At 38.3% G+C, this 12,120-nt stretch overlaps 1 protein-coding gene across 1 annotated transcript; it reads right to left on the bottom strand.

Moving 5' to 3' along the window:
• Positions 1–1,952: 1,952 nt before the first annotated feature.
• LOC145223924 (ATP-binding cassette sub-family C member 4-like) lies at positions 1,953–11,901 on the bottom strand. The gene is made up of 30 exons (XM_080090335.1): positions 11,041–11,901; positions 10,744–10,854; positions 10,371–10,491; positions 10,090–10,299; positions 9,383–9,472; positions 9,156–9,319; positions 8,970–9,095; positions 8,776–8,914; positions 8,594–8,704; positions 8,352–8,489; positions 8,159–8,254; positions 7,892–8,083; positions 7,510–7,722; positions 7,388–7,456; positions 6,912–7,017; positions 6,784–6,851; positions 5,922–6,094; positions 5,316–5,428; positions 4,931–5,077; positions 4,755–4,834; positions 4,528–4,678; positions 4,341–4,460; positions 4,063–4,280; positions 3,508–3,702; positions 3,286–3,444; positions 3,131–3,220; positions 2,896–3,068; positions 2,674–2,779; positions 2,442–2,576; positions 1,953–2,382 (listed from the first exon to the last, which is right to left on the bottom strand). Exons 1-30 carry the CDS (start codon positions 11,109–11,111, stop codon positions 2,347–2,349), a joined length of 3,921 nt encoding a protein of 1,306 aa, XP_079946461.1. The 5' UTR covers positions 11,112–11,901; the 3' UTR covers positions 1,953–2,346.
• Positions 11,902–12,120: the final 219 nt, after the last annotated feature.

Genomic DNA, 12,120 nt, shown 5'->3' with positions numbered 1-12,120 from the left:
TTTGTAATTTAATGACTAGCTGTGAAACCTCAGAAAATCAACAGTTTTTTGTTGTCTTATGTAGTTACTTACCAATAAGTATTCCTAGATACAAAATTGCCCTTTTTGGCTCGGTTTTGTTTAACCTTAACATCTGGATACATACTTGTTGCTACTGTGCACTATCCAAGTTTCTTGTCTGTAAATAAGAACAAATCAGAGACCGAATAATCCACTGGACATGTTTCTATCTCACCATATTTTTCCAACTTCTGTAAACCTTGCGATTTTTTGTTGCGCTTGGTTGTGACTTGTTTTTCATACGCTTCAACCTGATTGAACAACCTGCGATATGTAAAAACTCACCATAGTTACCAAAGTTGAAAATGTACGATCGCCTGCTTAACGTTAAAGTCGATTTGATTCAAGTGAAAGCGCATGTTATAACTGCAATGAGACTTGTAGGTCGAAGTAAACGCAACGAATAAAGCAGTCTTTGTCAATTTTTTTCTGGCACTTAACAGCAGCATTCTCAAAGAAACGTGACATGCATTGTTGCGTAATCTCAATTGCCGTTCGTGCATAACGACAGACACGTTTGTACAGATTTTTATAACCGCAACATTTGTTTACCGTAAATCCGCACAAACACGCGTGCGTGGATATGTCGATTTGCCTTCAGCGTCGGCTGCCATGGCTAAACCGACAGTTGCAGCCATTGACACCCGAATGCATTTTACCGGGCCTGATTGGGACATTGTTAGGGACCGACGTGAAACCAATTTCTTTTGTTTGCCTGTATTTACGTTTTGTAATAACGCAGAGCTTTTTGAGTATGTCGCGACAAAGTGTTTTTCACTTTTCAACTACTGGATTTTAAAGCCGGGCGCAATGGCGGTTGTTCTTATGACTAGGTCAGGTAAGTAGATGCACTGACAGACAATTTTGTTTCGAAACATTACACCAAGGATTTGTGAAAACATTAAAAAACAAAATAAATTAAGGAAATTTTATAGAATCTTAACTATTAGGCTATATGTCACTGCCACAAGTCTAGGGGCCTGGTCATCCTTTTGTGTTCATTTGTGTCTAAGTAACCCACATATGCACTGCAAAAGCAAATATGCATCAAAACTAGTTATTTTTTGTTAATAATCTTCATCACGGCCCTTTTAGACCTAATTATCAACACTTTTTTTTAAAATCAAATCTAATACTTAAAAAGTCAGATTCGTACGCCGTCGTTAAAATAGCTTTGTTGATCTTATGCAGCAGTGATTGTGCCGTACAGTAAGCTACATACACGCCTGATAAAGCTTCAACCAAATTGGATGTAGAGAAATACTGAAACACAACAAACCTATTAAAAATATAATGTTTGCACCACACTCGAACCCAAAAGAACAAGCCCGAAATCCGGTCTGAATCCGAATCGTTTTTGAGAAGTCCGTTCTAGTTTGTTCGAAAGGACTATACATTGAAGGCTCAAAAAAGACCAACACAACATACGCAACAGACGTTTAGTCTTGAATAAGGCGTTTTAGGGCTGTTTTACATTTGGTCAGGTCCAGCAACTCTCTACTAAGCAAGTTAAATTTATTTAAAAAAATACTGACGCAGAGTGTAAAGTCAGGCCCAAAACAAGCCTGTTTCTTGAGAAATCTACATACAACTTATATACAACTCTGGCCGCGATCACCCAATAGAACAAACCATAGTTTCACAGAATGAACCTCTCCTACCTAATCAATACGAATGGTTGCGCGTCGGTCACAGCGTTTAGCAGAAGTGACATATCAAAACTTCTGATCTCAACATAAATTTTAGGATCAGGATCAGTGCTGGCGTTGTATTTTGAGCCGCTACATCTGCACGTAATGCTTTCGCTGTACTAGTCATGTAATGTGATAAAATATTCAACTTTTGTATTTTGATGACTGCATTTGAACTAAAACGAACTAAGCTTTACAATTATAACTTACAGTTAAAAATAACAGGCAACACCAAAGTTTGTGTTTATTCAGCTGATCTACGTTCGTTCAAGTATACGACACCTCAATTTTGTAACAAAAAAGTTGCTATTTACTTTCACAAATTAAGAATGCAAACCTTGATGATATTGCACTCTATTTATGGACATCGCACTAATTGTGTAAGTTTTTTTTCCAATACCAGTATAATTGGAGGTAAAACAATTCCGCTTTTTTGAATACCATCATACACACATACAATGTTCTAGGAAAAAATATGCTAATCACACGTCAAACGTATATTGTAGATCATGGAATACATTACAGTCAACGTTAAAAGCACAATTATCCAACAACTTCACACTGTATTCGAAAGGAATGGCGTCAAAGGTTGCTATCACGTTTCTTGCTTCGCACGTCGTTTGCAATATGCCTGCGTGGATTTGCTTGTAAAAATCGAATACTACTTTGCTGTTGTAGCTCAATGTTTACCTGCTTTGCTGCATCTCTAAGAGATAGGCTTTCCTTTTCACCAACCGCATCAACCATGCGACAAAATTCACTTTCTTCTTTGACTAACAACGTATGTGGCTCATCAAATTCAACAACCTTTCCTGACCGCATCACCTGAATAAAGACATTAAGTTTAGATGGTCTGAAATCAATTAAAGTAACCAAACCTTGTTTGATTATGTTTTAATAAGAAAAATTATGGCAGTTTTACCAGAACTCGATCGCAATCAATGATGGAATTGATCCGGTGCGCCACAGTGATCACTGTGCAGCTTTGGAAAGTTTCGCCGATGGTTTCCTGGATCAGTTGATCAGTTCTGCATAAATCACCATTGTTAACCCGACGTGTTAAAATGGTTAGAAGAACAACATATTACATTTGTACAAAAGGCATAAAAAAACTTGAATTGATTAAACTTCTCAATTATCTTACCTGATATCAACGTTGGCTGTTGCTTCATCAATGGCAAGAATTTTGTTTTTACCCAAAATTGCTCTTGCGAGGCAGATTAGTTGACGTTGACCAACACTGAAGTTGGAACCCGATTCAGTTAACTGCATTTCAAGTTTGGATGAAAAGGCTTCGATTGTTTCCTTCATTTCAACCTGAATTTTATAATCAGTTGCAATCACTCTTTGGCTAACATACTTTTAAGTGAAAATCGTACCTTATCCAATGCTGACCACAATTCTTCGTCCGTATATGAAGAAAATGGGTCGAGGTTGTTTCGCAAAGTGCCAGCAAATAGAATGGGATCCTACATTTAGACGAAACATGGCTTTATGTATAAGTGCACTTAACCAACTTGAGGTAAAGACCAACTTGAGGTATGGACGAAATGGAAGAGCGCAAGCATGTAAGTCCAATTTTCGAAACGTCCACGTCGTCTATTATTAATTTTCCGGAGCTCAAATCGTTTAATCGAAACAAGCAAGAGAGAAGTGAACTTTTTCCTGCTCCAGTGCGACCAACGATTCCAATCTAAACACAAATTAATTCAGAGAACAAACATATGACTTGTTGTCCATGTTTATTTAAACAAACCTTTTCATGTGGTCGAAATTCGACAGAGATTTCTTGAAGAACGTTGACCCCGCCTTGATAATATGCAAAGGAGACGTTCTCGAACTGGATTCGTCCTTGCGATGGCCAATCGGATGGTGGCTGTGTCTCTTTTATGTAGTGTGGTGGTTCAGGAGGTAGTTTGCAATATTCTTGCATCCTCTCCACCGATGTCATCTTTGCACAAATTTTTGAAGTGACTAAGAAGCGTTTGGTATGTCACTGCGAAGACTTAAACAAGATTGTGCGCAAAAAATACCTAGTTTTGTTGTTTGGGATGAACAACATGGGCAGTGTTAGACGCAGGAGAATATTAAATATGAATATACACTACTTCAGTTACGAAAATCGCTTGGGAGCCTCAGTCGAGCAACGCTGGTAATTAAATCCCGATAAAGATATTTTTAGCTTCACTTATTTCAGAGCTGACCATGTTCATTGGAAGTGACACAAATTCACTTTTGCAAGGTACTTTCTACCTTTAGTAATATTAACAACTGATAACACAAACCCTCATTGATCATACAAAATAATTACATGATTTTCAACTTCAGCACTCAATCTCACTCCCCATTGGAACATTGCCAACAGCTGAAGAGCGTATGTCACGGCCAGTCCGACTTGACCGGCATCTATATCCGTCACCGAAGTTGTAAGGATGGATAGGAAAACAACACACCCAAGGAAAGCAGAGCTAAGTAAATCAAGCCGGATTGAAAACCACCTTGATCCCACCAGAAACATGTACCAAGCAGCTGTGGAATCATGTTCATTAAAACGTGGAAACCACGTGAAGAGCTCATTTTAAATCATACAACTGTGGTTGTCTTGTAGTTCGTGAAAGTTTTGTTCAAACTGATCTTGCATATTAAACGCACGAACAGTTGTGAGACCCTGCAGAGTGGAGGAGAGATGCGAAAATACCGGACTTCTTGCTTTAGAAAACAAAACAAAATATCCCAGAATCATTATTTTTTGTCAATTTATATAGGATACACTTACTTCGACCCTCTATCCTCTTTATATCACGTGAAGTCTTTATGTAGTAACGCCTCAGCCATATGAAGTAAATGAGGATAGGAATAAGTGGCAAAATCACAAAGTAATTTACGACAATGGCCAAAACGACAATAGAAATGATCTGTCCCCAAATCTAAAACACAAAATTATGTGCATTTACGCCCCTGGCAGATGGAAACATCGCTACACATTATGAGTTTGACACTTACAAGCGATATATCGGAAAAAATCCAAGGAAGAAGTTCATCAACTTGACCCATGTCCTTCGAAAAACGGTTTAAAATTCTACCTGCATTGAGTGTAAGCTTATTTGTTTAAATGCGTTCTGCCTTTGCACTATATAAAAAAAACGAAAAGAATTTGAGCTACACATGCATAGTCTTACCCACAGGATTTGTATCGAAAAACCTAATTGGGACTTTCAGAATGGCTTTTAGCATTCTGTTGTGCATGTCTTTTCCTGAAATCACCAGATGATAAACCTGCAATGCGCCACGAAGTAACGTGGTGACGATGAAACCGACGGTAATACCTGTAATAGGTCAAATAGGTATAAGTAGCCAATATAGTTAAAATGCAAACGATAAACAACAAGGTTACATTGAAGTTTGCCACAATCCATAAGGCTGGGTTGGAGTCTATGTTTGAAGCATTATTTAGTATTTTATGACGTAATAGAGAAATTCAGATGATCAAGCCACATGATCTAACCAGAGACTACTAGTGCTTAGTAGTTTACTGCAGATTTAAATGGTCAGTCAACCAATTACCAGTAAAAATATAAATGTAAAAACGGTTGTCAACTGGATTGGTTGCTTGATTTGAAGATGTGGTATTCAAAGATAAAGTTGAGTTGCCGGAACCATTACTCACGCTCGTCGCCCTAGCAAACCATGTGCGTAAGTAACCAACAGAAACCAATCAAAAATAACGTAATTTTATGTGTATGTGTGCTAATGAGTGAGTGAATTAAAACGATAAAATGGTAACCTTTACCACACTGCCATGCCACTTACACAATGTTACAAAGCTGAGTAAGCTGTGGTCGTAGCATATAGGTTAATTGGTTTTGCAGCAGAAATCTATCATATGTGATACTGTAGCAATGGCAATGTAACAGAACAATCACTTCACTAAAGCTTAAAGGAAGGGTTGCATCATAGAAAACTAATATATTATGTGCCCATTAGTTGCACAACCTGCATTTACATTACACTGTATTTATTGGCGGCCAAGCAGTGATTAAAAACGCGATGAAGTTATTGAAACGATGTTTAAAACTAAATCTTTATACCAGTAAATTATACGAAAACAGCATCAAAAATGCAACTCAATTGCAAAACAAAAAGTGAACTCATATTGGGAGTTAAAGTTACCATGTGGAAAGCCACCAGTCTCCTAGGACCATTAGCGCTTGGTTAACAGGAACGATGAAAATAAGAAGAATAAAAGTTGGTGTGTTATTTGATAAATATTCCCAGTACGCTTTCCAACCAATGCTGCCTTGTCTTTTTAACTCTTCATCTTTGACTGCAGCTACGTAGTCAACCTTAGTGTGAAAATGTGATTAATAAAATGATACAAATTTAGTTTTAGGACAACCAAGAATGAACACAAATACGCAAGAACGAAACATAGCATATACTACTACATCAGGGCGTCTCAAACTGTGGGTCTATAATTTTGGGGTCGCAACACATTATGCGTTATTATGTCCGTCGTAATAAATGGTATACGTGCGTACATTTATTTTTAAACATCATTCCCGTGTATAGGCTATACAAGGGTGCACAACCTGCGCCCGTAGAGACGGGTTTATGCGACCGTGAACATACGTTTATTCGATAATATGCACTGGCGGCCAAAAATTCTTTTGCCAAATATTTTGATTTTCAAACTGCTCTAAACAAATTTTGTGGAACTTAAAAGAGTATTACCAGCCTAGTAGCCATATGCGCCTGACTTTTTTATGCCTTTTATTTAGGCTTTTTAGGCGCCATTATTTATGACTTTTTATTTAGGCTTTTTAGGCGCCATTATTTCTTTACATCAGTCATTTTAAAACACAAGCAAGCAGGCAATTGACGGCCGTGGGTGAAATAAGGATTTGTGATGCGGCCGTCATAGCGAAAAGGTTGTGCTCCCTGGGCTATACCCATCAAGAGGGTCGCGTAGAAATATCTGTTTTAAAATGGGGTCACAGAGCAAGAAAGTTTGAGTAGCCCTGTACTACATCACCTCCATTTTTGCATCGTCATTGCTGGATATTGAAGCCAACCTTTCCCTATTTATTGAGGCGTGTAAATCTGCAAAAAAAGTTTTTTTCTTAAAGGAATATGCCTGTGCGTGCAGCAACTAATCATTACCATTTTTAGCGATTTCTTCTTCCTTCTCGTCACGCTTTAGTAGTTCTGTAAAATCTGTACCGCTGACTTGCAACTCTCTGTAAGATCCCACGTCTGCAATCGAGCCCTAAAACAGTGTTTGTATGGCAAAACTTTCTTTTAATTTGCCGCTTGCCCAAAGTCCCTTGAATTGAAAAATGAGAAATTGCGGTAAAGCAGCTAACACTACTGAAAACAACAGCATTATCAAGCCTAGAAGACAAACCCACCCAAAAGAACAACTTAACTTAAATGCAATTAAATACGGTCGCACATTCAATGGTCCAAGTTGGCCAGAGTTGTAAGCGGTCTGAAATTGGGCACGAGCCCGATCCGAAAAACCCTAATTGACCAATAACTCTGAGAAATTCACTACATTTGCTGACAACTTCAACTCAAGTTTTTTGTCTAGTAGCCACAAATTTTAAGCGGTGATGTAAGATTCAATCAAGCCTGACCTCTTTTAAAACGACGATCTGTTCAGCGTCCTGCAGAAAAGCAAGTTGATGTGTCACCAGAATCCTCGTCTGCAAAAAAGACTTGTTTGACCAAAACATATCACAACAATAAAAGCTCGTACCTTGTCACTAAGAAATCCACAAATGCATTGGTGAAATAGATGGTTGGCCACAGCAGCATCTACTGCGCTTAATGGATCGTCGAGCAAGATGATGTCGGTTTGTTTACGGTAAGCAGCTCTGGCAAGGTTTACTCTTGCTTTCTGTCCCCCGCTTAAAGTGACTCCTCGCTCACCCACCAATGTCTCATCTCCATTCTCCAGCGACTCCAAGTCCTTAAAGTCAGCAAGTAAAAATTTAAGTCCGGTCATCAAGCTATGCATAGTTTCTGGATTGTGGAGCACATACACCAAGACCATTATCATATCTAAGATCTAATTCTAAGGAAAGCAAGTCCTACAAAATATAAAGCTATTAACGTCAAACATAACAATAAGTACACACGTTTTGCAATGCACAGGCCTTGATGACTTGCAGATAGCGGATTGGTTCGTATTCCTCACCAAACAGAACATTTTCTTTCACAGTTCCAGAGAAAACCCACGGAATTTGTCCAACATAAGCAATTCTGCCCTGTACTGAAACTTTACCCGATTTAGCTGGCAACTCCCTGAGTATTGCGTGGAGAAAAGATGACTGCGGAAGTAAAAAAATGTGTTTCGTTAACGTATGGCAGTGTATAAAACAGAAATCACATAAAGTTGTTCATACCTTCCCCGATCCAACTGGCCCAATGACTGCTAGAAGATCGGATTTTTTAATTTGGATGTTGATATTGTTCAGTGCAACTCTTGGTCCGTTTGATTTCTGATCAGATTTAAAACAAAGTGACAATTGATTTCAAAGTGGATATTCAACATGGCAACAAACTTTCTTCTGATAAAGGTAAACAGGACCAACTTACTTCATCTACATAAGCAGGATTCATTTGTTCCCATGTGCCGGTAAAACTTTTGAATACAACGCTAGGTGAATCTTTGTCATTTTCGTTGGCGAAATCTTCTAGCTCGGGTTGGTCGATTTCTTCCAGGAGCAAAAACGTCTGCATAGCACAATTTTACATTTAACCGAACAAACAGCAAACGAACAGCGGATGTCGCTGTTCTAAAAATCCAGTAGTAGGGTTTCAGTCCTTTTAAAACCTACTTCTATTCTCTTAAAGCTGATAAGTGATTGGGCAAGGTATTGAGCTCCAAAGGAAAAAAGCAGCACCACCGGAAACCGCACCGCATTGATCCAAGCCACAACGGCAAACACCTGGGGACAAAATTTGTCGGGTAATTACGACACACACAAAAATAATATTTGTTTGCGACGACACACTTTACCTTGGGAGTAGTTAACTGCCCGCCAAGATACACATAAACCACAAACGTGATGAAAATCATCAGGCGAGAAGATATGTACGTCATCGCAATGTTGTAGGCTTGTATGTACGACGTCTTCAATATCTTCTTGATTTCTTCGCTATAAATGTGGCAATAATCATGTTTGAATTTTTTTACCTTTTTCATATGGTTACCTTCTAATACTTGAAATGAGTTTTTCGTAGGGTTTCTCCCATGCAAACATCTTTACAACTCGCATGGCTGACACGACATCGTTCATTAGTCGAACCCTCTTGTCAGTATGTAACGCTGTCTTTGACCTTTTTAAATGTAAAAACATTGTTGCTCACAATTCTGCCCCAATACAACATTTTACTTACCGGTATCTTGCAGTTAGTCGACCAAAAAATGCTTGAATCAATATTGTTAACATCACGATTCCAAGTGACACAAGGGAAGATGCACCGATAAAACCCCACAACAACGCGACAGCAACGCCCATTTGTAGAGGACCCAGCCACAGATATTGCAGAAATTGGGGTAGCTACAGTGCATGCAAGTGTGTTAAAACTAGTAAGATGACAAATCAATACTCATGATCTTATACCAGATCAAATCGAATGACATCGGTGGCGCCAAGGTTGACGATTTGACCTGTTGTTGTGCTTGATATAGATTTCTGACTGAGTCGTATTGTCTAAAACAAATAATTGAACTAAAAAAAGTTCTCTTAAGCATGCAATCCCGCATGCAACATTGCTTTTTAGAGAAGTTGGTTGCAACCAACTTCTGCAATTTAATATAATTTACCACACGATTGCGTGTCACAGCCGTCCTTAAACTAGTGCACTTTTACTTTTCTTTTTTGTGCCCACGCTTGTGACTATTACAACAAATCACCTAATTTTTGGCAGATTTGTCATTTTTTAATGGATTGAAAACTTATTGATATGGTGGTATAAATGCAGTCCTAGTAATCCTAGCAACTATCGCAGCAAAACACATCTTTTTGGTAAACCCATATCGACCCATTTGTATACTTTATCGCTTACCCTAAACAATTTAAAATTCAAAACATTTACAAACCGGATTTCCTTTGATATTGTTTCTAAATTTAAATCAATTAATCCTTTTAATCCATATTTGGTTGGCGATAGATCACAGAGAAATTAAAACGATTTAGAATAAGACGAAGGCGATTTAAAGAGAGTGAGAGTGGATTTTTCCTTTTTTGAATTTGTCTTTGTTTATTGGAAAGAAAGTAAATGTTGCGGTAATTTGAAAACTGTTTGTGAACGCGAAAGTCATACTTGCCTTTTTGTACATAAGAGCACACGCTGCAGCTCTAATGTGCCATCCGATCTTCTCGCTTGCCAAGAAATAAACATGATGCAAGAAAACAAAAACCACAGAAGCAAGAGTGATACCGGCAGCACACAAATATGCTTCACTTAACGGGGTAACGCCTTCGAAATATAACAGAAGTCGATTCAAAAGGAGCGGAATGAGCAATGGGACCATATCCTGTAAAGTAGCATTGACTGGTTGATAGTTGTTAATGTTTTACCATGCTATGGATATAGGCCTATTTTTACCTTGATTAAAGCAATAAAGCCAACACCAATCCATCGCAATGCATGTGTTTTCCAAATAGCTCGGGCTAGTCTTGGTCGGTTTCCTGTGGTTTGGGACTTTTTGATTTCTGCATTCCAGTTTCTATATTGAGAAATATTTGCCAGAAAATTCGCTAGCGAAATAGACTTACCACCATTTCTTTGTGTAACAAATCTGTACAAAACAATGATTAACCGAAACAGAAATTGCATCAAGGCATTGACATTTCAACTCTTCCGCCAAAAGTAGAAGGTTCTTTGATCGTGCCTAATCTGGGGCGCAATCTTGTACTTGCGATGGGGGACGAAGTCGAAATGAGAGGCAAAAGAATGACCGATCTACAGTAACACGAACCGTTCAAGCGCGTCGCATATGCTCGACGATTGGTTCTTTTCTGTTAATCTGTAAAGGTCTTCTTCTTCGAGGTCCTTCTTATTTCCCAGCCGAAATAAGTCATTTAGCCACCTAAACACAAAGAATGACGAAAACGACCAACAAACAATGAAACATCGCGCTGTTGTGCACGACAAACAGGAAACAGCTGACTGTTTAGAATAACTGGCTACAGCATGTTAAGCGTTTTGTAATTTGATTAGTTTCCGTAAAACATCAGAAAATCAACAGTTTTTCTTGTCTTATGTAGTTACTTACCAATAAGTATTCCTTGATACAAGATTGCCCTTTTTTGCACGGTTTTGTTTCACCTTAACATCTGAATACATTCTTGTAGCTATTCTGCACTATCCAAGTTTCTTGTCTGTAAATGAAAACAAATCAGAGACCAAGTGAGTCACTGGAGATGTTTCCACATCACCATAATTTTCCATCCTTTTATACTTCCGTAAACCTTGCAATTTTTCTGTTGCGCTTGGCTGTAACTTGTTTTCATACGATTCAACCTGTGATGTGTATAAAAACCAAACCAAAATTACCAAAGTTTAAAATGTACGATCGCCTGCTTTACGTTAGAGTCTATTTTATTTAAGTGAAAGTGCATGTTATAACTAACAACTGCAACGAGACTTGAAGGTCAAGCAAGACGCAAAAAAACAGTCTCCATGCATTTTTTCAACAGTCTGGCACTGAACAACAGCATTCACAAAGAAACGTGACATGCATTGTTGCGTAACCTCATGGTTCGTTTCGTGCATAACAGCAGCCACGTTTGTGCAGTCTTTCACCCCGGAACATGTTCTTTTCAAACCCGGATGCAGCGGATCCTTTGCTAAATTTACAATTGTAGCACATTTTAAGTTAGTACAAGTGAAAGTGACTGCTACACTCTTAATTCAGATGAGGTTTCCATAGCCACCGGAGGAAAATGTTTATGCGGTGGGAGCACGTCTAATATTGTTTTTCCTCTGTACGTTTGTGTTTGTCTTCTTTTTCATTCACTTTTAACATAAAATGTATTTTTATGAAACGTTAGTCATACTGTTGTGACAACTCTAATTTAGTATTTGGCTTTTTATTTTGTATTTTTATCTGGTTTAGTGGTGGAAAAACTTTTTGTAGGTTGTAGGTCATGGATTGCGTTCGGTCTACGAATTACCACTACTACCGCCTATGTTAATACAGCTTGCATAGTTGGCCTCTTTGGTTTATTGCACCGGGTATCATAGACGAGCAGTGCCATTCGATTCATCACTTACAAAACCCTACAAAGCAGCATTTTACAACACACTTGAACCACTGTAAACAAAGTCCATCATAAATGCAGTGCAGAAAAGC

The sequence above is a fragment of the Phallusia mammillata genome, chromosome 4 (genome assembly GCF_965637545.1).
Source record: "Phallusia mammillata chromosome 4, kaPhaMamm4.hap1.1, whole genome shotgun sequence".
Classification (NCBI taxonomy): domain Eukaryota; kingdom Metazoa; phylum Chordata; class Ascidiacea; order Phlebobranchia; family Ascidiidae; genus Phallusia; species Phallusia mammillata.
This window is presented reverse-complemented; position numbering and strand designations above follow the sequence as displayed.

What these genes read in the sequence shown, in the direction of transcription:
- LOC145223924 (XM_080090335.1), bottom strand. Translation starts at nt 11,111, where the DNA reads ATGTATTCAGATGTTAAGGTGAAACAAAACCGTGCAAAAAAGGGCAAT. An exon ending in GACTGGTGGCTTTCCACATG is followed by an intron (nt 5,429 to 5,921) that starts GTAACTTTAACT and finishes ATGGTTTGCTAG; the next exon opens with GGCGACGAGCGTGAGTAATG. An exon ending in TTGATTGCGATCGAGTTCTG is followed by an intron (nt 2,577 to 2,673) that starts GTAAAACTGCCA and finishes GTCTTTATTCAG; the next exon opens with GTGATGCGGTCAGGAAAGGT.